The 15773-nt window shown below is 32.5% G+C and overlaps 2 protein-coding genes across 22 annotated transcripts in view; one reads left to right on the forward strand and one right to left on the reverse strand.

The window, feature by feature from the left end:
* Positions 1-3024, forward strand: part of LOC143253891 (nucleolysin TIAR-like) — a 216633-nt gene extending 213609 nt beyond the window's left edge. For 7 of the 11 annotated variants that reach the window (XM_076508433.1, XM_076508434.1, XM_076508442.1 and 4 more), the window contains 2 exons: positions 718-851; positions 1637-3024. In XM_076508433.1, coding sequence (XP_076364548.1) covers positions 718-851; positions 1637-1778 — 276 coding nt within the window. In that variant the 3' untranslated portion in view covers positions 1779-3024. The remainder of the gene's footprint in view (positions 1-717; positions 852-1636) is intronic. The other 4 variants (XM_076508435.1, XM_076508436.1, XM_076508441.1 and 1 more) reach the window with 1 other exon arrangement.
* A 113-nt stretch (positions 3025-3137) lies between these two features.
* Positions 3138-12457, reverse strand: LOC143253889 (SMC5-SMC6 complex localization factor protein 2-like). Of its 11 annotated transcripts, none has more exons than XM_076508429.1 (10): positions 12348-12411; positions 11908-11995; positions 9575-10001; positions 7399-8038; positions 5409-5761; positions 4747-4923; positions 4076-4201; positions 3829-3912; positions 3482-3550; positions 3138-3314 (listed from the first exon to the last, which is right to left on the reverse strand). In XM_076508429.1, exons 3-10 carry the CDS (start codon positions 9947-9949, stop codon positions 3240-3242), a joined length of 1899 nt encoding a protein of 632 aa, XP_076364544.1. In that variant the 5' UTR covers positions 9950-10001; positions 11908-11995; positions 12348-12411; the 3' UTR covers positions 3138-3239. The 11 variants fall into 11 exon arrangements, with proteins under 11 accessions (XP_076364544.1, XP_076364537.1, XP_076364535.1 ...); XM_076508422.1 differs by having other exon boundaries at positions 12181-12397; XM_076508420.1 differs by having other exon boundaries at positions 11798-11995; positions 12181-12397.
* Between the last annotated feature and the right edge of the window lie 3316 nt (positions 12458-15773).

Here is a 15773-nt window from a genome sequence, read left to right on the forward strand (position 1 = left end):
CAGTTTAGTACTTTCTTGTTAGGTTATAGTCTTCTGTTTAGTAGATAATAAAATAATGAACCTTTCTGAACTAGTGCTTTTAACGTTATGAATCACTAGTTCTTTCATTACTGTCTCTATCTCCCCTAGCAAAGCATCACATAAAGGTATCAGTCATGAATAGGTTAGACCAAACTAAAACGACTTGATGGGGTAATCTGCTAAAGCATCCTAGCATATTTTGATTTAAAAAAACAAATGTTTTTTATGTATGGAATGGTTTCAAATTCAGCCAACTTCAATACTTTTCTTTGTTCTCTTAAAAATAACTTTGGGGCGCTTAGTGTTTCTTTTCTTAACAAAGCTTTCTAGAGTGGTAAAGTTATTAAACAAAGTTTCTAATGCGAGGCTCTGTCAAGTCCACATTAAAAGAATGGACATTTCCCTAGGTTGGTTGTTCGTGACATTAGGTCCTGACCATGAAACATAGTATCTATAATAAATTTTACAGCTGTACTCAGCCATTAGAGAGGACCGAGGACCCGCTAATTTTTGTAATGCTTTCTCAAACTGCTTTAGTTGCTTGTTATAGTGATGAAATATGAGCCTCAATGATGCTCACATCAACTCCATTCGAGGGCATCTTGAGAAAACAAACGTAAGTGCCCTGTAACAGGTTCCTTTCATAACTGTACATGTCTTGGTACTAACATTGATAAACTTGTATGTATACTGTAGAACCTGACAACCCCTTACACCTACCCCTACCAACAGATGGGCTACTGGTACCCTCAAGGCTACCCCCCAGTGCAGGGACAGTTTGTGCAGGGAGTGAATTACCCCTATGGCCAGTACTACGGGCAAGGATTTGGGTGAGTTTGTTGATTTTCTTGCAAGCTAAAAAACAATACATATAACTTATTTATCTCGGTGTCTTATTTTAAAAAGGGAAGATATTCCACCACTGCTCTGTTCTAAGTTAAATTAATCAAACTTTGTTTTTAGACAGACTTGCACCTTTAATTGTTTGTTCACACTTTCTAAAATATATGATAATAAATGAAATCTGTGATATGGACCTTTTTTTGAGTTAATTCTCAAAATGTTGTTAGCATTTTAATGCCCCAAACCCTTTCTAGTCTGATGTCTTGTATCTTTGAGGGCACATGAGTTTATTCAGTCTTTAAAACTTTTATTTAAATTACATATGAAGTATACAGCTAATATTATAACTGAGAGGTTTAGCCCTTAACTTAAAAAATGCAAATATAAAGATATTTTTTTGTTTTCAGTTTCCAAGTCAAATAATCTTAAATATATTGTCTTCATATCATGGTTTTTATATTTGATCCTCCAACTTTTCACTGTTCTGCTCGTATGTTTCACTGATTATCAAGGACTGTTTTTAAACTAGTTGTACAGAGATAACTATTTTCAATAAGATATGGTGGTACTTTATTTAATAAGCTTGTCCAATCTAATTGTAGTGTCAAAGAGTAGATTTTATTTTATTGAATTTAAATGTAATTTAATTTTGGCTCAAACACATTTTGTTTTTATCTAAGTTTTGTCTTAACTGTTTGTGTGTTCAATAAGTTTTGAATGCAAGTTCAAAATAGATCTATGTAAGAATGAAACTTCTCTTCCCTCACCCCAGGATGGGGATGCAGATGGCTTGGCAGGGAATTCCGGGGCAGCCTCCCATGGCTGCAGCAGCTGCCCAGAGCCCCATAGGACAGGGACTTCAACAGCCAAGTGTGATTGGTGCCTACCCTATGCAACACTACCAGGCTCAGTAAAGAATGGATGATACCACAACCTCTGTTGCTCACAATGTGAGGATTGTAAGGGTCAGAGAGAAGTGTGTGGGTGCCCATCTGAACTCAGAATGTCTAGGCATGTACACACTTCTCTCTGTTACATCCCAAGTAGTTGAACTAGGACAGGAAATCTCCTCTCTAAAGAAATAAATATGTAAAAAAAATATTCAACAAGTTTTAAGTGGTATTAGATAGTAGGTGCCCTGCCTTAATATGAAATATTGTCGCTTCTGATTGTTTTTAAGTGTGATTCAAGTACATGTTGGGAAAATGAAAGTTAATGCTGGCATTCCATGCTGTAAAGATAAAATACTGTTATTTATAAAGAGCAACTAGTACTATTCAGTAGACATATTTATATTGGTGTAAGTGCCATCATTGCTAGAAGAATATACACGTATTTTTGCAGGAAGGTAGGAAGTCTTGGTTACTTTACTATGAATGGTGCCCTCCTAGCCACATCACAGAAAAGAGCCTTTGTATTTTCATATACTATATTGGGTATCATTTCTGATTGATTTTTGAAATTAAAGACTACAACCAGCCAGACCTAGACTTTTTAAAGTCGTATCTAAACTATTTCGTATGCACAACACATACAGTTATTATGTATTATTTGGTAAGGCTGACACAGGAGGATGGATACCAGCCATTTAGTAATGTAGTAAACATAGCTGTTGTATGGTAGTATTAGATCTCTGTGCTGTACAGTAAGCTGTTTCACCTATATTAAAGCACTTTTTATGTCACTGTGTGTCTGGTAATCACAACTGTTATAAGGTGAGGGCAGCCAGTATGAAAAATATCTTTACCTGAACAATTGCATTTTTCATGTCTTAGGCAGGAAGGTACATTGTGTAAATAATCTAACAGGTATGAGAAGCTAATTTGATACTGTTTCTACTCATGTTCTTGTTTAATGTTACTCAGAAAGGTGTCAATTTAGCTCCTTTAAAAACAAACAACCACAGTAGATTAGATTAGGGAATTGTCAGCTGTCAATTTCTGTTTGTTTTTTTGTACAAGACGTTTTGATATGGAAGAGCTGATTCTCCCAAGTTGAGTGATTGGTGATTTTACTGGTACCAGAGAATAACTCTTCAACAAGCAGTGGAATATTAGTGGGTAGTGGAAAATGCTGTCTTGTTATTTAAAGCTGAACCTGTCGAATGGATTAGGATTGTAGATGCAAAGAAAAGTAAAATAAAAATGATAAGTTTGTAAAGATGTTTCTGAAGAAATGAGCTTTGTTTCCTACTTCCACCTTCTGATGCAAAGTCTGCTCTTATGTTTCTTCATTGAGTATCAGAGTTGACTTCATACATTTCAACTAAGAAACATGATATATAAACATATTTAATTACACTGTAATATAAAAATATGTTTTGACATAACAGCTGAATTCGAAATGGGATTGACAAATGCCTGTTCCTAGTTCTGTCATGTCTCTTCAGTCTCAAGGTCTTCTATCTGCTCAATATTGTATTCACCAGGGACGTAACTGAACAGAGTTGTCTATGAGAAACAAAATCAGTTAAACAAATAAAAAATGTGCATATTGCAGTTAATGTTTCCTTAAAAAAAAAGCCAGTGATTTGTCATTGCTGTCTTTTTAAATTCTATTATGTTACTTTATAAAGCTCTTTCCCAGGCACCATTAACTAAGGAAACTGGCTACTTACTTGGCTATAGGGAAGAGCTTCCACCATAAATGTCCACTTGCTCCTCAGTCTGGTCATAGCATCTTTCACCTAGAATAACACAAATGGAAGTCTTGACAGTAAATCATAAGACTTCTGGCATAAATATTTGTTAAGTGAACAATTTCACACATGGAGATTACTGTAAGCCTGTCCAACTTACTGTCCTTTCCATTTGGACCATAAACATTAAAACCTAAAAAAGAAATTAATTTTCTAGGCATAGTTGCTCTAAATTTACCTAAATCTAAATATGAAAATGTTTAGAGTAGTGCTTTGCTAAAGTAGAGTAAACCATTACTTTATTCTGTGTAATAAGGTATCTTTACCTGCATTCCTTCCAAACACTGTATTGTATCTCTGATCTTTCCTACACTCTTCATTAGGAGAGGAATCAGATCCAAAAGGGTTTGCTACAAACATAGTAACATTCTGTAGATGCCAGCCCATTGGAGACCAATTTAACAAACAACCAGTTTTAACAGCAATAATTGAAGATTTCTCTTGATAACAACATTAATCCTAGAAATTACTTATTGACTTAAACAGTGCTGTTTAAATCTAAATACAAGTTACCCTGTAATTGGAAGGAACATCATTTCCAATGGAGAAGTCGATGAAGGAGACGATACTATGAAGAAGGTAATAATCTTTCACCTCGAACAGAGGATGGACATTCAGTAAGTCCAAAACTTTAACTGGCTGGAGAAAAACAGAGTTGCACTGTAATGACTTTTCTTTGTTAATACAAAAGCTGAGTAATGATGTATTTTACCAAAAAACTATTAAACTCATAATGTGTTTACAAAGCCCTAAGAGAGGGGTTCTGGCATTAAGAGTCTTAAAACTTAGTAACAGTGCCACGTCATTGTTTCTGTTAGTCTATCAACCATAAATGGGATTATCTACTTATTAATAACTGATTATTTCAAGTTATAATAACGTTTACACTACTTTGTATGTTGAAATATTAGTAAACTGTTACTGTTGCTACAACAGTCATGTCCATAAAAGTGGCCCCTCTCAAGTGTGTTACAACAACTAGTGAGAAGACAGACTTCTGTATATTATTCCCCACGTTAGTTTCTTTCAAGAATATTACAAACACAAGTCAGGTAATACTTCTCTGTAAATTACTATTTGCAACTGTCCTCATCACATGAGAACAGCATCACTTCTTCCTACCTCAAAGAAGCCATTTCTTGTACAAATAAATTAATTTACTCCCAATCTAATAAAATACCTACAGTAACATCCATCTCCACTCGGGGCGAGGTCACATCAAGATATTTCTGAACTGCAAAGAAACTCAAGATCTGTCTGAGTTGTATTCCTCTAACAGACGGGGGAAGGTTATTGGCCACGTACACTAAATCATGGTGATTACCTTGCAGTTCTATTAACTTTAGTGATAACTGACACACCTGAAATATATACATACTAAGTCATATTCTTTTCTTTAGCATCTTAAAAACACAAAATCCAAGCATTACTATGTTAGAAAGTTACTATGGCAACTTAAGTTTATCTGTGAGACTTCTAAACATCCTTTTACTGAAACAAAAGATTGGACACATAACTCCTTAGAGAATCAAGTTTATATGTGACTGTACTTACTTTACATTTTAAATCTAATGTGACTCACTGGAACAAGAAACCTGAACGAAAGACATGATCAGTAAAAAAGGAAATTTTATCACTCCACCATATCTATTCTAAATCTAGGTTGTGTACATAAACTTATGAAAATGCTAGATCTCATTTTAATGTGATATATCTTTCACAACCAAACAAACATGAGTTTAGGCATATAGAAAGGTGCAAATATTGTACTAGCATGAGATTAGTAAATCTAGTTAATATTTACTGGATATATTTTAAAATAAACATCAAGACAGCTGAGACTTACCACATCACGCCACTCTGACTGGGGAATTTCTTCTAAGACTGCTGCTACACATCTCTCGATATCAACACTGAGAACATAAGACTTAGGGTCGAGACTAATCCAGCACAGAAGCTGAACAATAATAATTAGGTCTTCACAGGAGTACATGTTCCAGTTTTCAATGAGAAATGCAAGAGTTTCAATAATGTTGGATACATTCTGAAGAAACCCATCACCATTAGAGTTTCCTAAATCAGTTCCAGCAGTTTGCTCACTGTTGTTAATCTCTAGTTCCTCTGCTAGAGAAGACCTTAATTCATTTTCTGCTTCCTGAAATAAATTTCTGAGTGGACAGTGGTCACTTGCAGAAACTCCTAAATGAGCAAAACCAATTAAGTGTTAAAATTATCAAACTGTTTAACACATTCAAAGCTACATAATAAATTATATATTCAAGAAATGCCAAGGAGTATCAGTGTTCTAACTTGTACACCACAAGATAAATTTGGCTATGACCCACCAATGTTTCACATGATCCACAACTAAAAGTACATTGTGGCATCTGGCAGTAAATGTGTTAACAATGTTAACTCACTTTTGTATATTAAACATATATATCAATAATTTACCACAATATTTTATACTCTAGCTTCAAATAATCACATTAAAACAATGTTAGAGAAACTTTATATCTGTAAAATAATAATTACACTGCAGAGATTTTGAAACAGTGTAGAAGTGTTTCCACATAATAAAGAATTTATAAAATCTGTTCGAAATTTATCATTTATTCTGAGTCTAAGCAAGTTTTCACAGAACACGTGGATCATAAAACTGTACTTGAAATTGTTACTTTTGTAACTTTTCACAAGGCCAAGAACAGCAGTGCCCTTCACTGGTCGAGTGTATGATTTCACAAAGTTTGGCTTCTGTGTTCAATAATAAATCATGGTTAGTGATGGGTAAATCCAATATTTACTGTACTATTTCTAATTTTAATTATCACCAATTCACAGTGGTAGATTTATTAATGATTTCAAACCAAGCATATTCTCTGTGAAAAATACCTATTAAGTTAATTATCTAAACTAAAATGCCTGTAGGAGACCAGAACTTAGATATACATTCCAAGTTTCAGTACTGTGATCCAACTTTCTATCAATGAAGAGTTGGACTGTAAAAGATGAAGAATGACAAAACATAGCTAGCTTGCTACTAATATGACTTGCTGTAATGAAACTATTAAACTGGACTTTTCAACATTTGTTTCAAGCTTAGCATAAAGCTACACTGAGCTATATGTGCTCTCCCCAACATCAGCAACTGTTTATACAATAATTAATTTCTGGAAGAAAAAAAAAAAAAGAAGGGTCTTCACCCATTCCCTAGAGCCGTGTATGCTTATTCAACATTAGATAATGAACTTTTGTAATTTGAAACAATACAAATGTAAAAGAGCAATAAGTTTACACCCTATTTAACACTTAATTAGTAAGTTTCCCTCCTACTTGGCAGCAGTTCAGAATTAGTGCCAGTGACTTTATAACAACAAAGACAAGATAAACAAGTTTAGTGGCAATGAAAATCAAATCCAAAACTACCAGGCAATCCCACCCTAGTGTAGCTTTGTGTTTAACACCACACTTAACTGTAATTCTTTTTATTACTTAGATAACTGGAATAATTTGAAACACTAGTTTCAATTACTTAGTTTCAAAACAATCAATCTAACTAAAGTTTGAATGACTGTCAGTTGGAAAAATAAAACAGTACTATCTGTAATAAATAGTTTTGATAAGTTTATTACTTTTATTGCATTAACTGATAATTAATTTATACAACATTACTCAATGTTACATGTACTCACAGATAAATTCATATTACTGAATAAATACCTAGCTCAACAAAAAAAAGTTATAAAAAGCCTTTTCATTCAGTTAACTATACAAAATGGTGCATTTCAAAATGAACTTTAATGTGTTTTACTTGCAACATAAATAAATCAACTTACCCAGATTAATAAAAACTTTGACCAGCTCCTTCAGAGATGGACACCACTTGAACTGATCAGTCTTCACACAAGAACTGAAACTCATGAGGTTCCAAAGGCTCTGTTTACAAGCATTCTGAACTAAAGCTTCTTGGTGGGTTCCTAAAAGTCTGAAAAGATACAACAGCAAAGGTTCTTTGAAGGCTGTTAACTGCAGTTGATGGTAAAAACTTCCCGACACTATAACTTGAGGAAGAAGTCCTTCTGGAATCCTCAATAGTTTCTTGTCAAAGTCTGTCCCTTCTCCTTCTTTAAAACCACAACTAATAAGAGTGAGTCCTTTTCTTTGACTGAAGAACAGTAAGCACTGCTCCGAAGAAAACACAGAAAGGCCAGGTGAGGCCTTAGAAATGCGATCTTCTGGGAGTATGAACTGTTCAACCGAAAGTCCATAGTGTGAAGGTGATTGAACTAAAACTTCATTGTTCACCTCAAGTGACACCTGACCTTGTTTTAATTTCTCATCCATAGCTTTCATCTCAGCATCCACTTCCATATCTTCCAACAACTTATCCAAGGAAAGGCTACACTTCTGTTTCTTGTAATACTGATGTACTTTGGAGTTACCTAACTCTTCTTTCTCAGCTGGACTATTATTTTTCTGTCATTTACATATACTAGCTAAATGTTACACTGTTGTAATATGACAAAAAAAAACAAATCTACAACCCAAGAAATGGTATTGGTATTATTTGTCTGTCACGTTACAACAGTCTAACACTTTACTACTAAAGAATTCACAATTTTTTTCACCAAGTAAACTTACTGACAACAATTACAAGAACTTTTATACCCATTTCTATTAAGATAAATAAATAATGACATATACCTCTAGAACATGTTATAATTATCTCATTTTGTTATTAGCTATGTCAAGAGTAATTAATATCATAAAAGTTGTAACTGGACTAACATACTAAACTTGAAGGACACTCATAGTTCATAATAAAACTGTAATAGTACAATATTCAGCCAACAGAGATATGGTTCTAGAGAAATAAGTCATGATCTATTTACCTTAACAGAGCTGTCTAGTTTATCTCAAGTAAAGTGAATAATAAAACTTGTGAATAATTCATATTTACTTCTAAACACAGCAAGCCACCTAAACATTAGCCAAGTTATAGGTACAGCTAATTAAACATAATTATTGTGTCTTAACTTGTAAAAGTTTAAAATGCATTGTAACAAATATAGTTTACACTGGCTTACCATGAAATGATATGCATATACAAGCTTACAGCAGTTCTCATGGAAGTTGGAATAACTCACAACATGAACAGTATACAGGAAGTTACCACAGTAATAAATTACATGATTAGAGCTATATTTCACAACAGAAGTTTGAAAGATGAAAACACAATCTTTCCATCAAACATTTAACAATACTATGATGTACTTGTATACCTCATTTCAGTATATTTTATTATTGCAACATGTAAAAGCATCGAACAAGAAAAAAATTTTACTATAATGTGAAATTGAACCAAAATGTTTTACTTTATCAACTTTCAACATTTAAGTTTATTACACACACACGCTGTTAAATGTGGTTAGACATCCACATTAGATAAATGAAAATAATCAATTACATTAAATAGTGTTATAAGAAAAATTAGTTACTGAAGTTAGGATTAGATTGATTAATGTATGTTTCAAGAGCTAATCCACATTAGGTTATTTGCTGTGTCTATCACTAGGAGTCACACCTCAGACTTTAGCATTGTAAGTTCATATACTTACCTCTATCCCATCAGAGATTGATTACAAAAATAATCAACTAATCAAAATTAGTATCTGATTGTTACAATTTCAATTATTCAGTTTCATGTACTGCTACTAGGTCCTGATGCAGCCAAAAAAGCAACACATAAGCTGTTTTTTTTGTATTATTATTATGTGGAAAGTAAAGTTTGTGTTTTTCACTTTAGTGCCACATTATACAAGCAGCAATTGAAATATATCCATTATGATTTCTAATTATTATTATTAATTACTTCTAACTTATTATGATTAATTCATCAGTCTTGACTCCCAAAAATATAAATCAATGAATCAAAATTAGTTTCCAAAAACAGTATTCTTGTTGAAATAAAATCTTTATAAAATACATCAGGAAAAAAAAAAAGACACTCACTACCTTTGTGTATTTCATTCTTGCCTCTTTCCTTGGTGTTATGGGCTCATCCAGTGTGTAAAGGTGTTTCAAGGAAATAAGGACCTCTGGTGGTGCAAGAAGAAAGTCATCATCACTATCACTTATGTCAGAAGAGTTTGAAGAATTAAGATGAGGTAGTGATCTCTTCTTTCCCTCTGCACTTGGATCACTGGTCTGTGTCCCATCATTATCTTCAACAGGTGACGAATAAGTTAGTCTTTCTAGTTCCTTTTCGTGTACAACCAGACTTGTTCTACTTACCTCTTTCCCTTCATCATCACAAGCCAGAGATGGTGACTTACTGCTGCTCCTTTCTTTATTGTTTTCTGCCCCAGTGGTGCTTGTAGCCATCATACCAATTATCCTCAACAACTGGTTATTATTGAAGTAATATATGCATGGAATGCTGAAAACAAATTATTTATGTTAATTTCCTTCCCTTATTGTCCAAAAAATGGGGTGGGGTAACAGGTGTATTTTAATAACCTCCTTAATTTGACAAACAACAAAGGTCTGTATATTCAGAAACAACAAGTGTTACAGCAACTGTCAATGCTTTAGGCTTAGAATCAGTTTCCAGTTGCAAATAACCTTGGTCTTTTAACAAAACAATATTAGTGTACAAATTAGTGTTTCAGTATTTAAAAAACATGATACACTCAATATAATATTAGATACACTTCTACTGGGTCCTCAAAAGTGTTCTGTTCCAAAAGCAAATAAACCCAAAATTAAGAGTAACAAAATATTTTTTATTTCTTGCTATTGAAGTTCATATGTAACACTGTGGTGTACCCTACAGTGTGTATAATTCTTTGTGATCTATGAAATGCACATTTTACTGACATCACAGACAGTACAAACTGCACTGTTAAGAGTTCTTTATATGACATCATTTTAGCATCTATTGACTGACAGACAACACATTAGTGTTTAGTGGGACAAGTGACCTGCAGCCCCTTTGGGGAAAATTATGCTTTAATTAGCCAAACTTATATATTTAAAAAAAAAAAACATAGGTAAGCAACACAACATACCATATTACGCAGTTTAAAAAAAAGAATTTATGACAAAAACATAAATATTGAGAATTTATATTACTGTAAATTACAATACAATGATGAAGAGTAAATAACGGCCTATTTCACGTTTCTAACAAAAATCATATTGACTCATTATAATGTGAACTTCACTTTCTTGGTAATTAAATTCTAATTAAAAATAAATATTTCTGTATATTACAGAACTGTGGGAAAAAAACAAATAACTGCAGATTTACAGGGTCTTTTACCCTTTTCCTGTTAACTCAACATCAAAGTCATATAATTAAGCTAAGGTTACTGGAGTGTTAAAATAAGTGTCACAAAAATAATCATTAAAATTACAAAGAGAGAAACAAAAATAATGTGCAGAATTCTATTATTTTCCCACACTTGTGTTTCTTTCGCATTTTACCCTTGAAAAGGCTGATTACCCAGAAACCGAATAAAAAAAAAAACTCATTAACTTCACAAGCTACCTCAGAAAATTTGAAGTTTTACATAAAAATCAATATTTTATAAACATAAATATTGCTGTTGGTAAAACCCTTTTCCATTACAGTTTAAAGAACACTAAAGAGAGTCTCAAAAGAATATTGACATCTTAAAATTTGTTATAAAAAATTTTTAAAAGGAGAATATTACACAGCACTGTAAACATTTTAAAGAAAAATCAAGGCTTAATTAACAATCTTTACAGCCTTAAAATACACATGTAAAACTATAAAATGCCTTATCAAATGACTGAAATTCAGCAAGAAGTTACAGCAGTAAAGTTATGAGATTTCTATCATTCATTTAGAGTGCTTGATTTCCTTTACAGTTTTAGGGACATTTAATAATTTTAACTTATCATTCAGTGCAACTTAAAACAAAAAGTGATGCATTTCATAAGCCTAGATACTCCAAAAAGACAGAAGTTAAAAATAAAATATTTAAATACATATGTTATTAGTATTATAAATGATTCATGTAATGATATACCTGTAATTATATAGTTTAACTGTAAAGTAAATATTAATCAAATATTAGCATACCTACCAAGAAACTGACTTCTAACAATTTTCTTGTTTGTCAATAATTGCTTACCATAGCACGAATAATAATAAAACAATCTTGAATACAAAGTTTAAACAATATTTGAAAAGAACATGTAACTCACCATGGGTTGTTTAACCTTATGAAGAGTCAATCGTTTTAAATGAATATAAATAACATGTGTTCATTTTAATATTAGTAATAAACGACTTTATGACACTAAAGATTCATTACTTTTCTTTAATAGGGTAGTCAACATTTCACTTTACAATTTTAAGCTTCGTACTGTCAGTGTCATAGTCTGTATTGTAGTGGAACATTCCTGAAAAAAAAATGTTGTGTCCAATTAAAGAAAAATAAGATATTTTATTTCTGTGAGTAATGCAACTCAACTAGGTGGAGAATGGAATAAACCAAAAAAACTGACTACTTACAAGTATATTAATGATTGTTTAAATACTTTAACGATTTGACCCCACACAAACCTGTTTTTTTAATTTCACTGACCTAAATCTAATATTATTTGTAGCAACATTTAGTCATCGGAAAACTTCGAAGTCATTTCCACAAACTTTGCTCACAAGTTAAAAATTAATACAACGCGAATAAACATATCTACAATAGCAAAGATGCTAACAATAATTAACCAAATGAATAATTCTTTAAATCCTTACATATGATTTTGTTAAACCTTAATTTGTTTTTCTTTATTTAACGCTGATAATAACGGCCTCTTCTGGAAATAGCTATATTTAATATTTTTAAAAAATCATTTCGAAAATTTTGTTTTCTTTTACATTGAATTGAGATTTGAGCGAATTCGCCATCTAACAGTTTCACATAGACACAATAAGGATATTGTTTTGTGAAACATAAATTATACCGGCAAAAACTATCGCTAATACACATGAATCTATGCATCGTAATCTTTATAATTACAACGTAAAAACCGTGTACTTAATTAGTTATACTCATTGCCGAGTTAGTTTTGAGTTTTGATTTATACAGCTTGCTTAGTTTTACTCAAACTTGATATTTGGTTTCATTGTACAGTCCTACTTCAAAATCAAATAAAAATTGTTTGCATTTCACTACTCTGCGAATTCTAATTTGATTATTTGCTTCACTCTTTTAACAAATACTAATGAACTTTGTATTCAGCGGAAGTACTCCGTTACAATGGAAATAGAGAATAGTTAACCCTCAAACAGTAACAACATTTTGCCCTGGTCATTGCGAGGAGTGGAAATAGCTACTTCAACATATCCTTCTTGAAATTCATAAACTTTATTGTTATTTCTAGCATACAGCTACACATTTGAAAAACTAGGCTTTGTCGACTACGGGTATTCGAACATCAGATTTTAGTGTGCACATCCATAAACTAACCTCTGATTGGTTTAGTTTGAATTTCGCGCAAAGTTACATGAGGGCTATCTTCGCTAGCCGCCCTTAATTTAGCAGTGTAAGACTAGAGGAAAGGCAGCTAATCCTCACCACTCATCGTGGGATTGAACGTCACATTATAATGTCCCCACGACTGAAAGGACGAGCATGTTTGGTGTGACGGAGATTTGAACCTCAGATTACAAGTCGGGTGCCTTAATCACCTGGCCTTTACCTTTAACCCATCGTGAAACATAAAACTAATACTTAATTATAATAAAGCAGCAGTCTATATAATGCATGCACAGTTGTTTTTTGTTTACTTATATTTATTTCAATTTGAAAAGATGAAATAAGAGCATATATTGCATTGGTTGTAATTCTAGTTTATTTGTAACTAATAATGAGCACAACATTGGTCGGGTGATTAAGGCGCTCGATTCGCAATCTGCTGGTTGCAGATTTGACTCTCAGTCCTAACAAATATGCTTATCTTTTCAACCTTGTGGGAGTTACGAAGTTTCAACCAATCCTGCTATTTGTTGGCAAAACAGTAGTCCAGAGCTAGCGGTGAGTAGTGATGACTAGCTACCTTCTCTTTAGTCTTTCAGTGCTAAATTAAGGATGTCTAGTGCAGATAGCCTACGTGTAGCTTCAGCAAAATTCGTAAGAACCAAACGACCTGAATCTTATTAAATCTAAAGCTTTGTTCACTGCAGTGTTTGAATCCCAAACTTTAGCGTTATAAGTCTGTACCTTACAATTAATTCACTGCTGGAGGCTAACATTGTGTTATTTTAATGATAATAAATAAATATTAATGGTAAAAAAAATCTTCAGATATAAGAAAAAAATGAGATCTATTAAACAGGTTTAGAATTAGTATTTGTATCGCTATGAAAAAAAACAATAGGTAAAAAAGTTGTTTTTTTATGAAATATTTTTATTTCTACGCCATTCAAAAAGGTAGAAAAATTACATACTCAATTTCCGAAATATATTTTTCTGGTATACACACAAACAGCGACATCACTAGTTTATATATTGAACAATAACGGGTTCAAAACATTTATCCAAACTAGCTTTAAAAAGAAAAAAAAGGGGGCCAAATCACAAGACAAACCGTGTTTGTTTGTTTGTTTTTTCGTTATTTTCAGTTTGTAAGGTATCAAAAGCAGGTACCTGCTTAAGTTTTTCTTTCGGCAAACCTTTACGCTAAGAGACTATTTAAATTATGCTTGTCACATAAGTAGATATCTATGGAAATGGCAAAAATGTCGATTTGCATCCTTCCCTTAAAAAACAAGTCTTAGCATATTGAACAAATTAGGACTTGACTGTGTTTTCGTACAAAGCTATGCAATGAACTATCTTCATTTTCCTCTTACCAAGGATTAACCATTTATAGTCTGTTCCCAAGTTACATTCATTGTTCAAGCTTTTCATTGTATACGATTCAGAAATATATCAGACACATTCGAAATAATAGTGTTACAAATATATGTGACACTTACCTGGAACTAAAATAAAACAAAATGGCTAAAAACCACTCTACGTGTCTTTCAAATCATCAGACAAATACTGGAAAGATTGGAGCGAGTCATATTTTTCTGTGCTACTTTAAAAAATATGTTAACAGATGTTTTGATTTATTGTTTTATTCTCAAAATGTCAATATTACAAGTTTGTATTGTTCACGATTATGGTTGACATGTTTATAAAAAAATAAACGTAAAACAAAAATATATATATAACAACGACTATGTGATACAAATATCTATAGTCATCTCTCTATATGTTAAAGAAAAATTCTATGTTTAACTTTTCATTTATACATACAATATCACAAAATATCAAAGTTGTTTACGTTATAACCACCACCCTGAGTGCTCAAAAGTAATAAAAATAAATATATGTGTTTTGACAAAAAAAACAGCCCAGTTGTAAATGGACGGAGTACCACCACCTTGTTTAGGGATTATTTCAATAACACACTGTCCATTAGGTTCAATTAGTAATAAATGAAAAAAAACAAAAAAACAATTCATTTAAATTTGTATATTCAATATAAAGCTTAATAAACATGAGCTATATTAAATCAAATAACTGTATTACAGATTAAAATAAGATTTACTGTTTCAGAATTCAGAAAAAAAACATTACTCTCAATAAGTGACAGAAAGTAGCCTCCAACCTTTACTCTCCTAAGTGACACGAAGCAGCAACCAAACATTACTCTTAATAAGTGACAGAAAGTAGCCTCCAAATTTTACTCTCCCTAAGTGACACGAAGTAGCAACCAAACATTACTCTCAATAAGTGACAGAAAGTAGCCTCCAAACTTTACTCTCCCTAAGTGACATGAAGCAGCAACCAAACATTACTCTCAATAAGTGACAGAAAGTAGCCTCTAAACTTTTACTCTCCCTAAGTGACACGAAGCAGCAACCAAACATTACTCTCAATAAGTGACAGAAAGTAGCCTCCAAACTTTACTCTCCCTAAGTGACATGAAGCAGTAACCAAACTTTACTCTCCCTAAATGACGAAGTAGCCTCCAAACATTACTCTCCATAAGTGAAACAAAGTAACAACCAAACTTTACTTTCCATAAGTGACATGAAGTAGCCTCCCAACTTTACTCTCTATAAGTGACATGAAGTAGCCTCCAAATTTTACTCTCCCTAAGTGACACGAAGCAGCAACCAAACATT

Source organism: Tachypleus tridentatus, chromosome 6 (genome assembly GCF_004210375.1).
Source record: "Tachypleus tridentatus isolate NWPU-2018 chromosome 6, ASM421037v1, whole genome shotgun sequence".
In the NCBI taxonomy this organism is placed as follows: Eukaryota; Metazoa; Arthropoda; class Merostomata; order Xiphosura; family Limulidae; genus Tachypleus; species Tachypleus tridentatus.

Bases quoted from the DNA above. Each gene is read 5' to 3' on its own strand.
- LOC143253889 (XM_076508423.1), bottom strand. From the start codon at position 9,949: ATGATGGCTACAAGCACCACTGGGGCAGAAAACAATAAAGAAAGGAGC. The intron at 4,924-5,408 runs GTAAGTCTCAGC...TATATATTTCAG, and splicing joins AGTCAGAGTGGCGTGATGTG to GTGTGTCAGTTATCACTAAA. The intron at 4,202-4,746 runs GTAGGTATTTTA...GTTTTTCTCCAG, and splicing joins GAGTGGAGATGGATGTTACT to CCAGTTAAAGTTTTGGACTT.